We start from the raw sequence: 21,311 nt of genomic DNA on the forward strand, positions 1-21,311 counted from the left end.
AACCAAGTAATGAATGTATGAATGTACTTGATTTAACTAAAAAAGGTAGCCATTTCTTCAAAGTCAAGACAAAGCTATAACCAAGTAATGAATGTACTTGATTTAACTAAAAAAGGTAGCCATTTCTTCAAAGTCAAGACAAAGCTATAACCAAGTAATGAATGTATGAATGTACTTGATTTAACTAAAAAAGGTAGCCATTTCTTCAAAGTCAAGACAAAGCTATAACCAAGTAATGAATGTATGAATGCACTTGATTTAACTAAAAAAGGTAGCCATTTCTTCAAAGTCAAGACAAAGCTATAACCAAGTAATGAATGTATGAATGTACTTGATTTAACTAAAAAAGGTAGCCATTTCTTCAAAGTCAAGACAAAGCTATAACCAAGTAATGAATGTATGAATGTACTTGATTTAACTAAAAAAGGTAGCCATTTCTTCAAAGTCAAGACAAAGCTATAACCAAGTAATGAATGTACTTGATTTAACTAAAAAAGGTAGCCATTTCTTCAAAGTCAAGACAAAGCTATAACCAAGTAATGAATGTATGAATGTACTTGATTTAACTAAAAAAGGTAGCCATTTCTTCAAAGTCAAGATAAAGCTATAACCAAGTAATGAATGTATGAATGTACTTGATTTAACTAAAAAAGGTAGCCATTTCTTCAAAGTCAAGACAAAGCTATAACCAAGTAATGAATGTACTTGATTTAACTAAAAAAGGTAGCCATTTCTTCAAAGTCAAGACAAAGCTATAACCAAGTAATGAATGTACTTGATTTAACTAAAAAAGGTAGCCATTTCTTCAAAGTCAAGACAAAGCTATAACCAAGTAATGAATGTACTTGATTTAACTAAAAAAGGTAGCCATTTCTTCAAAGTCAAGACAAAGCTAGTTTTATCATGGATGCAATCTTGCTAATCACAAATACAACATAGTATTACGTTTAATATTTAACGAACACAAGAAATCAGTGCCCCAAAATTCTTCAGAAGAAACCCCAACATAAATGCCAGTAGCATTCTACTTCTGATAATTCAGCTTTACAGGTGCAACAAAGTGTATCACAAAAAATCTTTTCTGTAGATTTTATGATCCGCTGTCAAAAGAAACACAGTGCCAAAAAGGAACTATCGAAATGCATCAAGAAACAAAGCAGTTGAGCCATTTAAGACGGCTTTATCCGAGTAGCGGAAAAAATTATTGCAAGTTTGAAGCAAAGATTTTCATGTAAGAAATACAAACCCCAGTCTATAAACGACAAAAATCTTCCGCATGCGCTAGGCCTTTAGTGGAAAACGTCTTCCAAAGAATTTTCAGTTAGGGCTTATGGTTTTTCTATTGACGTGATTGTTCCTACAATTACTTTCACATTGCGATGAAACTTTTTAAAACAACACTTACTAAAGGTATTAGACATTAGTGGTTGTCTTTGATACTAGAAAGAGACTCGACAATAAGATCTCTAGATGCCCTAGATAAAGTACATGCAGGATTTCAGGTTCTCGTGAACAGTAACAGCTTCTTGCAAACTCTTGCTTGTGCTGGCCGAATCAACCGAGCCAGATCCGCTGTTGCTGCTTCCTTGGCTGAAATCAAAACAAAATACTTGCTTTGAACGTTATGAACCTTGTGAAGCTAAATAGAGAAGTAAGACGATCGAGATCTAAGGTAAATTGAGTATTTGAGTGTATACACAAACTCGAAACCCTGTCCCTTGTCCTTAAAACACCCAGTTGCCTAAGTGCTGCTTTGAAAAAACAAACTGTTTTCCGTAGAAAAGTCCGAAGCAACACCCCCTCTCTCCTGAAACAATGTTGGTTTAAAAGTTAGTATTCATTGTTTGGAGTGGGAGCAGAGAATGCGATACAAAATTTAGTGATTGTTGAAGTAAATAGACACTACTTAGAGCTTGGTTGATATCCAGTTAGACTTGCAATTGTATATATTAATAGTAACTGCTTGTGCATTTTGCCGACTTAAAGGGTCACGCCCCTTTTTAGTAACAATCTTTTTTCCAATTCAAAATATCATCGGAGTCACATCATTTTTAAAGAAAACATATCTTTTGCACTTTGGTTGGCTTTTCAAGGAAGTTCATGTTGGTAAATGTTGGTTGTTAAAACTTATTCTGTTGGAATAATCTCTTTCTTACCGAAATCTTCTCATCGAATTCGCACGAATCTCGGCTACCAAAGTTGTGAAAGTTCGGGACTACCTTCCCCCCCCCCCCCCCCCCTTGAACCCTCCCACTACTGCACGCTTTTTCAGCAAAAAGTTGACTCACCTGCTTCCCTCCTTCGCTGCTACGTGATACCTGGCTCTCATTGCAACATGGTGAGCGTAATACGCAGGCGGAGGAATGGAAACTGACCGCGTGCATCTTGCGTAATTATGGCACAAGCTGTATGTGAGCGTCTGTAGCTCGTCTGCAGTAAAGCGAGAATCATCCCAGAGAACTCGATAATGTGCCGGGCGACTTGTTCCCTGGTGGGTGACAGTTTTGAGTTTTCATTAAGATATGATTTCACCCGAGGCAATTTATATACACATGAAAGAGAACCAAAAGTTGAAACTGGCGCAAATTCATTTTATCATAAAAATTGCCCCTTTTAGCATAATTTCACATAATAAAAATTTTATCATTTACGATGGAGTTCTTTTAAAAACTAATGATGATGCCGTTTTTCGTAATCTGGCTTGTCATATAGAGGATAAACTTCATAAACAGTCAAGACACAGTTAGTTACCGGTTGGCCACATTCTAAAACATCGCTTACCTGAATGCCACTATGGCTACAAAGGTAAAAATCAAATTCTGTCGGGTGACAAATAGTTGTATCCACCACTGTCCCGGCGGGGATGTTTTTACTCTTTCCAATCTTAAATAAAAAACAAAAAGGTATTTAATGATTTTTCCGAGTGCATCCAAACGCGTTCCTAAACTGAGATGAAAAAATGGAAGTCTGCATGAAATAGTATAAAACTCAAATGACAAATAACTGCACAATAAGTTGTAATGAATACTGCCTTTATTATTGAAAATGCCTAAAAGTAGCAAAATGGGAAACCCTTTCATTTTATACATAACTTCCTTTGGTCGATTTAAGCTTCAGAATTCAGTAGAATTTTGCATACTAATAAGATTAGATACACTTGTCCTCATTATAAAAGTAGATTAAAAGGCGTGAAATTTCGATAAGTAATACAAAAATATAGTTTTGATATCGAGAATGTACAAACTTCATCTCTCCTGTCCTCTGGGAAGAGCCTAGCATGGTGCCTCTTTTGAACAGTCATAAATGTTATCAAAGGCTTATATTTCGCATGAAGCGAACGGCAGGCTTTCTGTACAGCTGATACCTCATGCTGAAGAACCTGAAAATTGAAATGCTTTGTGTTACTTTTGTATACTTGTGCCTGTAAACTTACTAATGTCTTGTGCCTTGAATTATTTTACACTTTTAGCATTATGAGTTGGTCAGTAAAATGGCCTGATGGCCCCTGATGGTAGGTAAATTTCTTTGCCCCAGCCAACTGTGAAGGAACAAGGGGGCCCTTAGTCTCCTCGAGTCCTGATGCTAGGAGCCCGTCAAAATGTAAAAAATGCTCTACGTATCCAGCAGAAAATTTTGAAACACTTCGGCAATTAAGCTTCTGATTTTTGGCAAAAATCTACGCTCCTGATTTTTGGCAAAAATCGATATATTTGCTGTAAAGTTCTGAGACCCTACAATGCTTTGTTCATTTATCTCAATCAGCGTATTTAGAAATTAATACCGATAGTTACTTGAGGGTTGCATTTGGCGTAACAAAAATTGTCAAACAATGATGTATTGATCATTATCCTGATAAGTATCCCCTTCTGAACTCCTCGAAGAAAATTTACCTTCCTCCAAGAAAACTACTCCACAATTCGGATGAAAAATAATTATTTTTTTATAAAGGAGAGGTGGGAAACAGGGGTGTAGAGCTGAGGGGCTCAGCGCAGGTTGGCTATGCCCCCTTGTAAATGACAAAAAGTAGCCCTAGCTTAAATTGGAAACAATTTTAAATTTCTCACTTGAGAGAATTGTCCTTCACTAACTCCGTCCCTGTACATAATAATTCTCTCAGGTTCAGATCTCGTCGCTCTTTTAAACTCAAGAAGAAGCTCCTTTGTCATTCCTTGCAAATTTGCAATTATCTCCTAGAATCAACAAAAACATTATTATTACAATTGAAATAGAGTGAGTTATTGTTCTTTTAAGTTACAAATGAGCATAAGTTTTGCTCTAATACGATTTCAGACCACCTTGAGTAATTGAGTATACTCATAAATGTTCCTCCATTCAAAGCTGAAGCTATAATCTTGGTAATAGCTAGGACTTCTTAACGAAAAATGAAGTCAAACGTCTTATCTTTATATCATAAGCGCTACCATACCACACCCCCTCCCTCCCTCCCCCCCCCCCCCCCGAGGTTAATGTTGAGTGAGATGATTACAAAATAGCTGGGAATGTAGGCAAGTTAACCTACTCTCACAACAACATTGTTTTTCTGCAGGAAGGGCGGGCGGGCTTGGGCTTGATACAGAGTATGATCCTTACTCTAAGTTAATTTATGGTCTTTGAGTTAGATACATTTAAGGCAGATCAAACTGGTGATTAAGTATAAGAATAATATACACATAGAATTGAAAGTAACAAACAAAACTGAATTTGTGTGAAGAGAAATCAGGAAAGATCAGTACAGCTCCAATTCAACTCATACTTCAATTCATACTTTCTGAAGTTTCCAACTTTGGGAATCAACAAAATTGCTTTCTAGTTGCTATCCAGGGTTACAGAGCCTAGGAAATTGAGAGGGAAGTACGTTTCTTCTTAACTTGAACATCTTCTTCCCCCCAATATTCCAAGCACTGGTACCCAGGGTAGCTTGCCTCTAACAACCTTCATGAAAGATTATGAGCTTCTTCTATCAATCAACCAATCAGACGTGTCTTTCTTCCTCTCATGTTGCTTTCGATGAACACCTGGATATACATTTTCTGCTTGCTTTCGGTCATTTTCCTACATTTATAATCTAAAGAGGGTCCAACGAAAAATGCTTCAGTTTGCTAACGAATCACTGTTATTTTGGCTCTGTTCATAAAGTTATGAACAGAGACCAAAATACAGAGGTTTGATGGGGAGAGAACCAATAAACATGTAGCCATATCTCTGCCAATTCGTAACACGCCTGATTTTGCACAGTTAGAGGTATTTCATGATGCTCTTTCAGGTTATGGGATCCAAACTAAAATATTCTAAAAATATATTTTTGTGACGTCACCACTTAAGAACTCTATATGTGGTCAAAATTTAGAAATTCAAAAGATAGGTACTTGATGACGTCACATTTCTCTACTCTACTAGCTCCTTTGTTTGTTGCTAAAGAAGGAAAATTACGTTTCTCGTAATTTTTTGACGGTGAAACTGTCATTGTCTGCCAGTTTTCTAAATTTTGGCATGTTTTCACATTTAATTCATGGCATAAAATATAAATCTTCAAAAAATTTTAAAGCACACTTAATAAGTCAGCAGGTGAAAAATTTACTCTGAAGATTAATCCTTTCCTTTCATAAAATGCGCAAAACTACGATCGACTGCAAATGATTTGAGTGGAAATTTTCGTTCATAGCATGTCAGGCACGTTTTTTAGAAGGTGTGAAATACTGTTATTCAATTGTGTTGCAAAATTTCACAATCGTACGATATTTGCTACCATTGATGAAACGTGTACCGAAATTTCACTATTTCTTTTTAGCTACATTGTATCAGAAAAAAATGGGCTTATGAGTTCTATAAAGATTTGATGTGATGAAGCGCGACGACGCCCTGTGGAAATAATGGTAAACTTATCAATATTATTTCAGAAAATCACATACCTTTCTGTGCCCTTGAACATCGACCCGTGCCGCATACTTTGTAGCAAATTTATCAAGGCTTCCAACAACCTATGAAATATTAAAAGAGATATGTTTATCTTACGAGCTTTCTCTTCGTTGCAAAAGCTTTTATCATGCAGTCTTTTAAGTCGATCAATTGCTATTTACACCAAATAGATTAGATACATGAAGAGGTAGGTATTATCGTAAAACGTGTTTGTTGATTTAATGCCTCATTTAAAGCGATATTTTGTTTCCCACATTACACACTCCATGAAGAAGGAACCAAATACACCTTCTGTAGCATTAAGTGTGGCCTGGCGATAGAATCGTCTGGCCTCCAAGCTCCATCCCTTGTGTAAAACCACTGAGTTTACGAGGGTTTTACAGGCTTGTGTTCGCAGATTCGGCAGTAAAAGAATGTACAAAATTCAATAAGCGTGTTCTGATTTCTTGGCTCGACGGTTCTTATAGTTTCATCTACTTCAACAACGACTAAATGGGTCACTTCGGCAAAACTGGTATGCTTTAAACTTCTCGAAATAACAACGGCTATACGAACATCTAAAATCACGTCTAAACTCTGGCGATTAAATTCAAGAAAGCCAACAAATACAAAGGAGCTGATCACAAGACAGGATGTTACATGGAAATTGGCCAAGGCGTGAACGAAAGTAAAGCACGCAAATGAAATTCAAACAGCAAACAAGGAAAAGTTTCCTTAACGAAATTCTGTCCTTTAACACTTGCACTTGTTCACCTAAGGAGCACTTGTTTCCTTGCCCGGGCAAACAGGCTACCAAAGATGTTCTTTCCTTCTTCCATTATCAAAAGTCTCATTTTTCACTTGAATAGACAATTTGCAATTCAGACAGCTACAGGAACGGTGTAAAATTTTCAAGAAAATTTAACGGTATCTTACAGCCGCTATTGAGGGCCTGCTCGTCTCTGAAGGTGCTGGATGCGTCACATCAGCTCCAAGAAAGATGACCGGTCTGCCAAATACTTTTGGGTTTCTATGGATGCAAAACAACGTTTAGCGACCAATGGAAAAAGTAGCCACAAAATAGCCAGAGCCACAGAATTTCGAGCACGGAAATGAAAAACCGTGCGGAGAAGCGGAGGGGCATTTAGCTGAGGGGAAGGAAAAGTTGGTGCCTTCCTCTCAGCTAAATGCTCCTCCGCTTCTCCGCATGGTTTTTCATTTCCGTGCTCGAAATTTTGTTGCTCTGGCACCCAGGGTATAGAAAAAGATGCTTGTGAAACAGCTCCCCCCTCCATCTCTCCTTGAATGGTCAGTCAAAAAAGTGTAAAATAGAAAATAATGGCGAAAATCAAACAGTGGGGTTTGCGGCAACTGCATTCCCTCGATCAATTTGACACGGAAAATTATTCTCAAAAGCTGGATATTTTGGATGAGAAATAAAAGAACAATCTTTTGGTGGTACAAAACTTGAAAATTGCTTTGAAAAAAGCAAACATTTTGTAAACTAAAGCTTTTCGTCTGACTGAGAAATGCAAAAGTCTTATAAACAATACAAAGAAACTTTTTAGACATTATTCCGAAGATTGTTTATGCTAAAGATCGGTATCCTGTTTTTAGATCTCTTTTTCATCTGGATACTATTGAGGCTCGTACAGTCTATAGGTCAAAACATCTTAACGCTATAGCCAAACTATAAAAAATCTTCATATTAACGGAAAATATCATTTGATCAGTTTATATGAAATGACATTGGCATGGCCAAATATCGGAAAATGTTTGTATGGCAAATTATTTTTGTTGATGTTCTTTTAATTCTCGCCTATCTAACTGTGTACCTCTCCATGTGATTTTAAGTGCATTTAATTAAATTTGCCTGAGATAAAGTGCTTAGTTAAATAGAAAACATTGTCGCAAACGCGATAATGCCATACGAAATATATGACGACCGTCAAACATCGGTGTGACAAATTTCTTTTTCGATTTTGTCGTATGATGTGGTGGCAAAACTAGAAAACATTTTGTGCAACATTTTTAATACACCGTTTCATGTGACCATGTATGCTCCATAATTCTTCCTCACTTTTGGCTCAAACTCGCTTACAGTGCCAAGAAAACAACAGAATTTGCTAAAAACTTCGATTTACAAATTTCTCGACCAGGAACAGTAGAGCAAGGGGACTGAGAGCTATAGCCCCCATTTTTTATCAAAAACGTAAATAGTTACGAAATAGGCCAACTTATCATCATTTTATTTAGTTTTAGCCCCCCCCCCCCCTCAATTCTTCTCAACGCTCCGCAGTGCCTGTTCTCGACAGTATCCAGCTGGCGCGTTTGTTTCATTTTTTGTAACAATAATGCATTCATGATCGGAATTAAAACCTTGCCTGTATAATTTGTATCCTGTATTGTCTTCAAAATAACTGTTAGTTCCTCCAACTTTGGCATTTATTTTCATGCACAGGTTTGCCAGGAGTTGTGGGTTCGGCCTTTTGGCGTTCTTTCCCTTTATGCATTGGGTCTGTATGCCAAGGTCGTTATCGCATATATATTTGATTTCAGCTAAAACAGAATTTGCTTTTAAAAGAAATGGAGGTGTACAAATAGGAGTCATTGCTTGCACGCTATAGATCCATTATTGAAGAGCATGAGATTATAGTAACGATCTTTGAGAAAATTATAACTTTATGGGCAATCGCTTTGTGCATTCTACATACAGCGATGATCCATTTCTTTTTTAACGACATAAATAGGCAAACGGTAAAGCCCATTCCAGCAACACCTAGATTCTTTGGCTTTCCCAATAGTATGTTTGATTTTGATTAATATAAACCAAACTGCTTTAATAAGAAACTTTTAAACTTTCTCCAGTTGTAATACAATATTTTGATATGATAATCTAGGTGCAAATGATTAAAAGCGGACAATAAGAAATAGGGCCATTTTTACATGCTAACTATGAGGGGGGGGGGCAAATATTCCTTCAAGCAAGTTACCATCCATTGTTAAAAGCAATTCGCTATTGTCCTCGTCTTTATACAAACAAAAGCTTGCTCCCCCCCTCCCACCTAACAGATTTCCCTTCCAAAAAGCTATGATAAGAAATTGATTCATACCGTATAAACCACCGTCGAGGATTACCAGTAGAATTTTCATGCAAGGCTCGTGAAGATCTGTCAATGTTTGATGCAAAGTTTTTCGCCTCTCAGAGTAATATACTATTTGAGTAGGTTCAGGACTCATCTTCATACCAAGGCTTTCTGCTTGTCTAGAAAGGCTGTTACAAAAGTTTCTTGCTTCACTCTCGTTGAGAAACCTCGAACTCGAGCAGATAAGTAGTCCCCAATTGTCAATATTGCCCCCTTTGAAAAATCCTTTACCTCTCATGTCCCATTTCCCTGTAGAAAAGAAAGAAGTTTCTAAAAAGAGAAATGGTAAGTTTTTATTGTTATGCCAACCCTTACATATGACATATGCTGTCGAAAAGAAAAAAAGACAAATGAATACACCAGAAGGAAGAAAACTTTATCATTGGAATATCCTTCGAAGAGGGACTTATAATTTATGTCTCATTATATTCCTGAGTTTGGACGAAAGCCATTAACCCAGAAACATGAAAATCTTGAAAAAAACATACCTTCTCTCGGTGTAACCAATGCACTTCTCTCGTCTTAAGAAACAGAAAAAGAAATATTAGAGACAGCATTGTCGTTTATTGAAGAGTATGAGCATATCCTGAAATAATATGATACCTAATATAATACAATACAATACAACTCAATATAATACAATACATGATATGATATGATGTGATATGCTTTGATTTGATTGATATAATATAATGAAGTTAATATAACATAACAACATAACATAACATGACATGACATAACATAACATAACATAACATAACATAACATAACATAACATAACATAACATAACATAACATAACATAACATAACATAACATAACATAACATAACATAACATAACATAACATAACATAACATAACATAACATAACATAACATAACATAACATAACATAACATAACATAACATAACATAACATGACATGACATGACATGACATGACATGACCGTCCTGTTATATACAACAAAAAGCGTATACAGCGCTGCCTATACGGCATCGAGCACTTTATTATAGAACAGTTGTCACAAATACAATAAGCAGTTGTTAACAATGAGTTAGATAATAATTTCCAGTAGGTAATACGCACCGTGCTTGATTGCAGGTGGGTTCAAAACCCTGCCGTCGACATGAACTAGCTTATCTTCCACTTCGATCTCATAATGCCTCAGGTATGGGTCCGTTGCATGCTCCGCGTCTCTCACCTAAAGTAAGAATTAGCCAATCCAATCTTATGTAAAGCTGCTGGTTAACATAAATTTTTAGCTTTCTTGATTCTTTTTGACATTGATTGTGCAGAAAATTTACCTTCTTTATGTGGTACCCTTAGGCAATCAACAGATACAAAGATGACTTAAGCCATCTTGCAATCAATTATTGGCCAATCAATAAGCTTCATACCACTCGCACGTTTAATGATTGGCCAATAATCGATTGACACATTGCTCAAGCTGCCATTTAGGTATGAAAACCTTCTCAATAGAATACCAATCTAAGCATCACATCAATGAAAGTAATATTGATCTTTTGTTATTAGAAACCTCAAGCATCGTGGGTTTTCAGAATACCAAAGTATGACGTCATCAAAAGTTTTTTAAGAGTTTCTTAAATTTGAACACATTTTCTGAAAGAACGGCATAAAATACCTCCCGATATGCAAATCAGTTTTATATGTTCAAAATCGGGCGGGATATGGCCAATTAAAGGTTTCAAGTTTGCTATCGGATTACTGTTATTCTTGGCTGGTTCAAAAAGTTTTGAACCAAAAGACCAAATTACAGAGGTTTGATGGGCAAAGAGCCTGTGTTCATGTGACCGTATCTCAGCAAATTTGTGACAAAATCGACCGATTTTTTATATTTGGAGGTATGCTCTTCCAGGTTATGGGATCAAAATTGAAAAATTCTAAAAAGCTTTTGTGACATCATCACTTCGGTACTCTTAATGACCAAACAAACCTTGCATTCTATTATCATTTGTCTCTCTTTTGCGTTTTTTGCAGTCTCTCTAATCATCTTTGCTGTTTGCCCCTCGCTAAGTTTTTTCACACATCGTTGTCCCGGGACAATGGTACATACTTCCATTGGCAAATGGACGACTTTTTTATCGCTTCCTGCCTTTAAGCACGGAAGTTTTGGAAACCTGCAATTTTGGAAAGCAAATATTATTGCCAAAAAGTTATTTAAGTATTATTAAATCGAGTGCACTACTAGATTGTTCTCATTCATCGCAAATTTTGTCACGTGCCGAAATTCTACCAATGAGCGCCCCCCCCCCCCTTTAAAAGAGCGCACCAGCACCGGAAGATCACGCAATGAGTTACGGTTAAAAGAAATACTATATTTTTAGGTAAGGTCTTTTATAAACGTGCAGCGGTAACATGTTAAAGTGAACGGTCAAATAAAACTAGAATCACTCTAGATCTAGAATTAATGTTTTTAAAAGGTTGGCGATGATTTTCATGATGATTTCAATTGGACAGATGATAAACTAACTCTACCTCAAGACCATATTGTACGTGGTTTTGAAATATTCAGCAACTGAGATCCTTCTCGTTTTCTTTCCTTCCTGCTCCAAGTCAAATTTGATTTCTTCTGAAGATTCCTTTGCAATGCCAAGAATTCTTTTCTGGTGCTTATGCCCAACAATGTGATTCAGTTGGACCTTTAGGCCTTAAAAACGTAAAACTATTTTAACCAAATAGGTACCATGGGTGCCAGAGTCTCAAGGATTTGTCACTGCGTCAGAGGGCATCTAATAGGACACTTTCTTTGTCAGTGCCATTTAATCTTGCCCCTCCCCAAACTGGCTACAGGAATATGAAAATATGAAGATCGTCTCTGGTGTATCCAAAGAATAAAGAGAATAAGGGAATAACCCCTAAATATGAGAATTAAGAGCGCTAAAGGAATTTTTCAGAAGAGAAGAAATCGGTTGTAATAACAACTTTTTAGTTAACACTGCTCTTTAATTGAGATGAGTTTTAATTCATCTGGTTCTCTTGACCAGAAAGTCACAAAACTTTTTCCCAATCTGCAAATAAGCTGTTTCGCTTTCATTTACCCATATTAAAGTTACTTTTTAAAGTAATTTACCTTTGATGCTTTTACTGAACCTGACTCTCTCAGCATCGTTCAAAATACGCGGTATATCATTTTTTTGTAATATCTCTTTGAGGAAATCTAGAACGTCCTGAGTCTTGTAAAACGCAGTCGCAGCTAGATCAATGTTAATCATCATGCCTTCTTGTGTAGGCCTTATACTTTTGTAGGTACCGTACCACAACTCACATCCTTCTCCAAGATCGAACGGATTGGTCGGCATTGAAAAAAACGATCTTCCAATCGCAGTGTACCTAGGAAAACGAAACAAGAACCAAACAGACATGTATGACTGTGATACAACAAGCTGATAAATGATTAGAAACAACAGGGAGCCAATCGTACAATTAAGTATCAAAATCAGCCATCACAACTTTTATACATTAAATTAGCTATCAGTAGAATGACTCACCAAACCAGAAATCACTCAATCGCCCTTCAGAATCATTATTCATATTATCACTCACCAAACCAGAAATCACTCAATCGCCCTTCAGAATCATTATTCATATTATCACTCACCAAACCAGAAATCATTCAATCGACCTTCAGAATCATTATTCATATTATCACTCACCAAACCAGAAATCACTCAATCGCCCTTCAGAATCATTATTCATATTATCACTCACCAAACCAGAAATCATTCAATCGACCTTCAGAATCATTATTCATATTATCACTCACCAAACCAGAAATCATTCAATCGACCTTCAGAATCATTATTCATATTATCACTCACCAAACCAGAAATCATTCAATCGACCTTCAGAATCATTTTTCATACTATCACTCACCAAACCAGAAATCACTCAATCGCCCTTCAGAATCATTATTCATATTATCAATGCCACATTATATCCTACATTCAGTGAGTTCAGGGCCGCAGGGAGGATGTTTAGGCCCCTGGTCAGGACGAAAGATATATAGTAAAGACAGACGCTTCTAGGGGGTACACATTATTTGGTAACATTCAGAAGCTTTTCAACTTCTTTAGACCAAGCCTACAAAGTTGAGAAATTCATAACAGCAGTCAAAGACTCAAACTGCTTCTACCTTGCTTCTTTCATAGACTTTTGTCATTATTGTTTCTTTAAAAGACAGTTTGTGATAATGGAGAGGCTGCACTGTTACTTATAATGTTTTTAATTGAGTTATTATTTGTGGGTCCCTAAGGCCAAGGGCCCCCTGGTCAGTGACCCCCCTGACCCTCCCTCTCCTCAGCACTGAATGAGTCAACATTAAAATTTCAACAATCTTTTATCACAACAAGGAATTAACGAAATACTGCATCATATAACACTGTTTTGTCTTAAAAGATTTTTAATTTATTGATATAAAGTGGCGTACAACAGATGATTTCCTCGAAACCAAATGACATTTTAAAACTATCTTTAATAATGGCTACTCAAGTTTGTATCATGTTTCACCAGAGAATCAATAATGCTTAGCAGGAGCGGATCCAGACTATAGCAACTGTAGCTCGAGCTATAGTCAAATTCTCAGTGTTTGATTTTAGAAATACAAAGTTTCCTTGCAGTCCCTAAAAATGTGTTTATGCCCACAAGTGTTCACTATCAACATTTGAAAGCAGCGGTTTAGGTTATCAAATGCAATTAACAAACATGCAATGCTGGCAATGTGTCATCACAATGCCTCTCCAGATAAGATATGAAACACTGAGCGCAGAATGGTCTAATATTAAAACTTAGACGAATCAGAAGTTTCGTTCTTTGTTGACGGTAACCAACCAGAATTGAGCTACAGTGGATATTCCGAGCTATAGTCGGTCTGGGGATTTGCTCTGGAAAAGACATCGAAGACAATGAAACCCGTACTATAATTTTTGGCGCGAGCTATAGTGAAGCTATAGTCAGGTTTGAAAATGCCCTTTTAACCAATAGAATATGAGTATCCACGGTACTTCTCCGCTCTCTGTCCCCTGTAAAGCAACAGTGGACTATAGCCCGTTTTCACATCCTGGGTCCCCTGTAATGTAGCTTCAAAGGCAAGGACCTACTAGGGAATAGACAGGGACGGCGGAACGACCAAGCGGCAAGAGGGGGGTGGCGGGCAGGCGCAAGTAAAAGGGCTTTTGAAAGATAATTCTCAGCTTCTACAAAAGGAATTATTTTACATGTTTTGAAAAGTTCAGAATTTTATATGAATCTCTCTGATTATTACAATTGGCCAGTTTCAAGGGAACTTTATTAAAAACAAGCCTTGCCCTTTCTGTCAAAGGGCAACAGGGGCGGTTGTACCCCCACACCCCCTTCTCTGCCGTCCCTGAAAATAGAAAAAGGATGTTCGAAGGAATATTTATGAATACGAAACAACTATAAACACACATGGTTATATCATTTGCCCATATAGTGGGCGTGTCCCACAAGCAAGGAGGGCGTGGTCCTGATCCGAAAAGATTTGAGCTATAGTCACCAAGAATCCTGGATCCGCCCCTGCTTAGAGACGTATGAATAATGCCAGAGAATCAATAAAGACATGTAAACGAACAGATGAAAACCTACCGTGCTGATGGGGTCATACGGAGCACCAGTTCAAGTGCCTGGATAGTCTCTCTTGGAATTTCACACTTGCCAACCAATGCTTGGTCTAGTAGCTCAATGCTAACACTCGAGGCGAATTTCACCGTAACCTATGGGTGAAGAAAGGTTAAATTACAAACTTTAAAAAAAATTCACAGTTACGAAGCAGCAAATCCCGAGTTATCAGAGCATAAACGACTTGATATTCAAAACGAATTGATATTCAAAACGACTTGATATTCAAAACGACTTGATATTCAAAACGACTTGATATTCAAAACGACTTGATATTCAAACAGTTAGGCCTGTTTAAAAATTGATATAATGAGAAATTTTAGTCCATCAGTTCAGGGGCAGGAATTTCAGTTGTAGTTGATATGTTCTGATATTGACTCGTAGCTCCTTTGTAAGCTTGATTTATTCCAGAACGCTTCAATCGCTGTAATGTATCTGTTTTCTTGTTTTAACGCCTGCCCCCTCAAGGTATGGTTCTTCCTCGAGTTTCCTCACCCAAGCCAATATCAACAGCTCAGTGGCTGGGAAGCCAGAGTCATTTACATGAAGGTTCCACTTAAATTTCTCTTAAAATCGAAACCGATAGTGGAACAGTCTAAATTGTCACTCATTTTGGTCAGCTTTGATCAAAAATTCTGGTAAGCGTGTCATTTTTAGCTATATACCAATAAAAATAAAAAGATGAGATGTATAGCAAAATGCATTACCTTAAATTCTTTTTCAGTTCGCCAGGATTCTGAATGGTACTTCACAGTAAATTCGCTCTACAAGTTATAACGGTCTATAAACTCAAATTCTGTCAAAGGCATAAATGAATATATTTGTTTGAGCATAGATTTCGGAGAGTAATTAAATGAATGAGTGATGAGCTCCTGATTTTGTAAAATGTTGAGATAATATAAAGGTTTTTTTCCATTTCATTTGTAAAATTGTGACGTTATTGTCTATTTTTAATACTTGTTTGTAGCCTCGTAATGATGTATACAGTTAGTTGTTGATTTGATGTTTCTCGATAAGTATACGTTTTATTTGCCTGTAGTTACTGAACCCACGACAACTCGTAACCGTTACAAAATGATCCATAACCAAAGCAGTCCACCCAGCTATGCGATATCTGCGAACCATGACCATGGATAGCGAAGTATATATTTATACTTGCATTAATACGAGAGACTTATTCCAAATAGAAAAGTAACGATGGCAAGCAGCCTGCAGCTTAGATCTACCACCACAGAATAAACCGGATTCCCCCCTTGCTGAAATTATTCTAAGCTATCGTTGAGTAAACCCAAACTATCCTAGCCACCCCCCTCCCCTCGATTGAGCCACTCTATTTCAAGAGTTGGGTTTCGACCTGGGACGAGCCTGGGTTAGTTTGTGCAGTTAAAAAAGAGTTTGTTAGATCTTGCTTTTATGTACTAATTGGTGGACTTGGCATGCATTTCATAGTGACTTAACGACGGATGACGATGAATGGGTATGCTTTTTGTAAACTATTGTAGAAAGGGGGTTATCAAAGCTTGCGGAACAACGGAAATTTTTTCGCAAATTACGGCAATCCTCCATATTTGCAAGACGCTGATTTTCTCGAAAATGATAACGGAACTTTTTATAATGCCTTACGAATTTGCGCAATTCTTTACCTGTTCTCTTGTGACAAAGGTACTCGATATAATCTTGGTTTTTCTGATCAGCAGCATTTATCCACCATTTTTGGACGCGGGACATTGGCTAGAAATGACCGGAACTGCGGATTTTAATTTAAAATTGCGCGGAACGACGGATTTATATCCCCCTTGATTACCCCCAATAGAAAGATAACTTATATTAAGAGCCTCAGCGTTTTTCAAGAATGATTTCTATTTGTGCATGAGCTCAGTTTCTGTAGGCAATCTTTGTGTCTTGTTAAAGTTATAAGTCGGTTTCTTCGTCTAGATGTTATTGTTAAATTTATCTCTGGGCAGCATACCTCTACTATTTTACATAATTAGGTTTCCATACAGGCTTTCAAACAAAATTCAAAAAGTAGCTTTAAAAAATTCGTCAGACACTTTTTGTCAGTAAATCGAAATAAGCCAGTCAGAAAGGCTACAGTGCCTGTTGATCATCACTGAATCACTCGCCACCCAACATGATTAGGGACGTCAAAACCGGGCAGCCAGCGGCACATACTCCACCAGCTTTTCAGAAAATGTCCCTTTTTTAACCTTGTTAGAAGCTCTAACAAGTGTCTTCTTTTAGACATAGTGTCCCTCAACACATTGGAATGCTTGCAACTTCCCTTCTACCCTGGGTACCAGACTCACTATATATAAAATAAAAATAGTGAGTCTGGTACCCAGGGTACTTCCCTTCATACCGTAAATATTCGAATAAGCCCCCCCTCCCCAATGAGCTTAGCTATTTAGAAAGTTTGTGGATGGGGGGGGGGGGGGGTTAAACATCCCTGGCTTATACGAGGCAAGGGGAAAATCACTCTAAGACAATCTCAAATCTCATACACCTTTTGTGAAAATCCTATTGTTTTATCTGAAAATCCCCATAAATCTTTTTGTTTTAGGAAAAATCTTGTATTCTATTTGCAAGAGTGAATTGCCCCTCGATACGACGGGCTTATACGAGGGAAGGAAGGGGGTAGTTCGAGGATCAACAGTATGGTAGACAAGGGTTATATAAACTAAGATCTAAAAAGGCAAGCACTCATGGCTCGTAGAACCTTTTTACAAAAAATAAAGTAAAAACAGGAAAATGTTTTGGTCAACAAGGACGGTCAACAAAGTGCTTTTTGTTAAATATTGTCCTTTACAATATTTTTCTGTATCTAGTGATGTGATATAACGTGGGGGATGAAAAATGTCATGGTAATTTTTTTTTCGAAAGGGAACTTTCGAAAGGGGTCGTGAACTTTTTTCACCAGGAACGACTCTAAACATAGGTGTGTTATTTAGGTTGCAGTCGTTTTGATAACTTACTTTTATTTTACTTTTAAATGAAAGACATAGAAGACCCAATCATGAATTAGGGTAGCCAGTTTGTTTGATCTCCAAAGCATTAAGAGGTAATAATTTTGGGTTTAAGAAACTATTTTGTTGAGAAAATTTCGGAAGGTGGTATTACACATTCCCTATTTAATTTCGTTACTCGTTGTTTTTTAGAACAATTTTTTCCCGAATTGAAGTGAAGATCGAGAGTAAGTTGTGCCAAAAGATGTCTGACATGATTATAAGTTGAGGTTTAATCTAATAGAAAAAACCTTACCCCATTATTCTCTATAGGAAGACGCTTCTTGGTATATATATTCTTCTTTCCATCAAAAACAGGCTTTTCGCCGTTAAATACTTTCCCATAATTGTCTTCAAGCTTTTTGATCACCGCCCTGTTAATATCACGTGAAGCTTCTGGCACTATTGACACATCATAGTGATAAATATCTCCATACGTTGGAATTTTCATGGGAAGAAAATTTGCTCTGAGTTTAATTGGTCTGCCAACAGTACCATATCCTGGTCTTGCAAGGAGTTTACGATTATCTGAAATTTTAAAAATTCAATCGTCTCAAGATATTATCAAATTACATTTAGGTAACTTCATACCTTTATTGAGTATAAATAGCCATACTAAAAACACACTTACACGTTCTTAAAGCCCACCGCACACGGCAGACTTTTGTCTTTGAAAGACGAGGATTTTTGTCTTCGAGTTATTCGCACACGCACACGGTAGATTTTCGTCTTTGAAAGACGAGGATTTTTGTCTTCACAGATTGTGCACAAGACAGATTTTCGTCCTTGAAGCACAGACAGGAAATTGCTTGGCGGGCAGTTTCAAGAGAATATCTTCATGTGATCAAAACTTAAGCCTGGCGCACATAGCATAATTTTGTCGCAAAAGACGAAGATTTTTGTCTTTCACGATTAAAATCTGCAGTGTGCGGGGTCATAAACGAAAGATTTTTGTCTTTTGGATCCACACACGGCAGACTTTTGTCGTTGTCTTTCAAAGACCGTTTACGAAAACTAAACATGTTTAATTTCGAAGACTGTCTTTGAAAGACAAAAATTTCTGTCTTTGACAAGCGCAAGCGCGAAACTTTTGTTTTTGATATTTCTGTCTTTGGAATGCTAAAGACAAAAATCTTCGTCTTTCAAAGACAAACGTCTGCCGTGTGCGCTGAGGGGAATTCACCTGATTGACTCTACTTATTGTAACATATCTAAACATCAACCAGCAAGTCGCTAGGGTGTTGCGGTAGAGGAGTGTGACACCCCCTTGGAAAAAATCCTTTGTAAAAACGAGGAGATTTTTGCCACGTAGGGGTGCTTCGTCGGCAAATGTTCAGACCTGTCGGCAAATGGGATCGGAGGACCCTGCCCCCCCCCTTTGAGCACAATAGCTGGTGAAGGCCCTGCTGTTATTACATAGTCTTGAACTCCGTTGATATTGAGTGCTGACTTTCTATCTCGTATTCCAACATCATTCACTTTCTCGTGATTATTCAACGAACAAGTTACTTCATCCACGATGTCTATTTAAATATGGCTATTTAAACTCAATAAACGTTTGAAGTAACTTAAATATAATTTTAAAAAAACACGGGATCTCACACACACCATTCTGTAAGTGGGTGGACTGAAAAGAGCGTGGCCGAGAATTTTATGGTGGCCACGCCTTAAGATCGCTAGAAAACGCCCTTAAATACTTAGAGAAAACACTTGCTTCTTTCCACTTATCTTTTTATAAACAGTCTGTTTCAGAGAAGATATCAATTCCTAAAAATATAGATTTAACAAGATTAGTCACCTAAAAAATGAACAAAAATCGGTTCCCAGTCAAGGCGAACTGCTACTACTTAGGATCTGTTTGCTTACCAAAAACTTTCCAAAGTTTCGTAAAAATAAACTTTCTAAAAAACGTTCTAACCTATTATTGCAAAAAAAGTGGGGGGGGGGAGGCTATAGCCCCTGCTAGCCCAATGGCTGCGCGGTGCCTGCAGTGACCGAAAGCAAAATATAATGAAAGGTGGAGTTTGGCATCGGGTGCGAACTTCATTATCTTTTAGTATTTTTAAGTAGCTTTTGTAGGGAAAATTATAAAACTTAGTTTTTCGAAAAAAGTATTAATGCTGAACTTTCACTCTAGGAAAAGAGTTATACAGCGAGAAAAATGAAATGAAAATACAACCCCAATTTGGACTCAAATACCAGACGCGGTGTGTGAGCTAGCACAGTACATTTTTGGCTAAGTCTACCACTCTAAATAAATCCTTCCTACAACTCGGGATTATTAAATTCTTCCTTGCTTTGAAATATTTCATAATGTTTTCGTACTTATAGATTATAGATTTCGTACTAATAAGACTTATTAGAACAATCAGATGTTGATGCATAAACTTAAGTAAGTAAGTATTCAAAATATCATACAAAACTTATTTAAAATTATTTTTGAAACTACGTCTTTGGCAAATTTTCTTTCGGTCAAAACTTACAAAGAGTCAGATCTGCTCATTTTCCATCAAACAAATGCAATAATACTTAGGTATAAATTGGGTGGGGTCGTTTTTTATCTTTTTCATTTCAAGCATGGAAATAACCCCGTTTAGGTCAATTCAGTTTTATAGCTGGAAGGAAAACTGAAAGCAAAGCATTATGGCTGGAGAATACAACATTCCATCAAATTACATAAGAATTCGTGCATCTGTACAGATAATCATAATTCATATTTTGATAGTTATGAGTTTTTTTGTGCTTGTTTGCTTTTTTATATCGTGTGTCTGTTGATCTATTTTAGCTTAGGGGAGTTATACCTTGGAATCTGATTTTGAAAGACATACCAGTTTCCAGGGAGGATCTGTTCCCTTGCGATGTCGAGCCTAAATTTGCAATGGCAGTTCTTGTCGACGTGCTGTCTCCAGTGGCCTTTTTCTTTGCACCACCAGTGCTACTTTTTTCTTCTTTCGAATCAGCAACCGTTTTAGCTTGTACCTGAGTATTTTCAAGTTTATTGGGTTCATTCTTCAGTAGGCCTTTCACATTATCCTGTAAGTTTAGATTTTCCATCTTTTTCGTTGTGCTTTGGACAGGATGGCTGATTGTTCCTGTAGGTATGTCAACTCCCTGAATCTGTGTATTGCTATCATTTTTAGCTTTTCTTTTTGCTTGTACAACATTCTGTGGTACATTTTTTGGCAATGGCGCAATGACTTGAGCTTCAGCTTCGGGTTGCTGCAAAAGAACTTTTTGATCCCCGGTTTTCTTACATGATAGAGGACTTTCCTGTCTGCAATTCAAGGCAGCATCTGCGAATTGGTTTGGAGTTCCAAGGGCTGTGCTATCAAGTTGGACATTGTTATTCTCTGAGAGGACAGAGGATCCATCTTTTTTCACTTGGTCTTCTGACAGTTGTTGACGTCCAACGTCTTGACTATCAGCTAACGCATTTCCTCTACCTCTCCCTCGACCCCTGCCTCTTCCTTTAGATTTTTTATTTTGCATTGGAAATATTATTTGCAAGTAGTAAACGAAGTAACAAACTTACTCTATTTTTCGAAACCCGATTTTTTTCTCGAACTTTCGGTTTGATAACGACTGTACGAATTTTGTTTTCCAAGAAATTCAC

At 37.1% G+C, this 21,311-nt stretch overlaps 1 protein-coding gene across 1 annotated transcript; it reads right to left on the bottom strand.

The window, feature by feature from the left end:
• Positions 1-893: 893 nt before the first annotated feature.
• Positions 894-21,307, bottom strand: LOC135690532 (protein argonaute-2). Its single transcript, XM_089114346.1, has 18 exons — positions 20,527-21,307; positions 17,955-18,226; positions 15,404-15,460; positions 14,664-14,791; positions 12,133-12,392; positions 11,538-11,709; positions 10,996-11,179; positions 10,128-10,242; positions 9,530-9,562; positions 9,009-9,290; positions 8,280-8,454; positions 6,832-6,925; positions 5,910-5,978; positions 4,065-4,190; positions 3,245-3,379; positions 2,782-2,883; positions 2,289-2,488; positions 894-1,590 (listed from the first exon to the last, which is right to left on the bottom strand). The coding sequence occupies exons 1-18, from the start codon at positions 21,185-21,187 to the stop codon at positions 1,476-1,478; spliced, it is 3,180 nt and encodes a 1,059-aa protein (XP_088970472.1). The 5' UTR covers positions 21,188-21,307; the 3' UTR covers positions 894-1,475.
• Positions 21,308-21,311: the final 4 nt, after the last annotated feature.

Source organism: Rhopilema esculentum, chromosome 4 (assembly GCF_057945365.1).
Source record: "Rhopilema esculentum isolate cy_ngs chromosome 4, ASM5794536v1, whole genome shotgun sequence".
Taxonomy (NCBI): Eukaryota; Metazoa; Cnidaria; class Scyphozoa; order Rhizostomeae; family Rhizostomatidae; genus Rhopilema; species Rhopilema esculentum.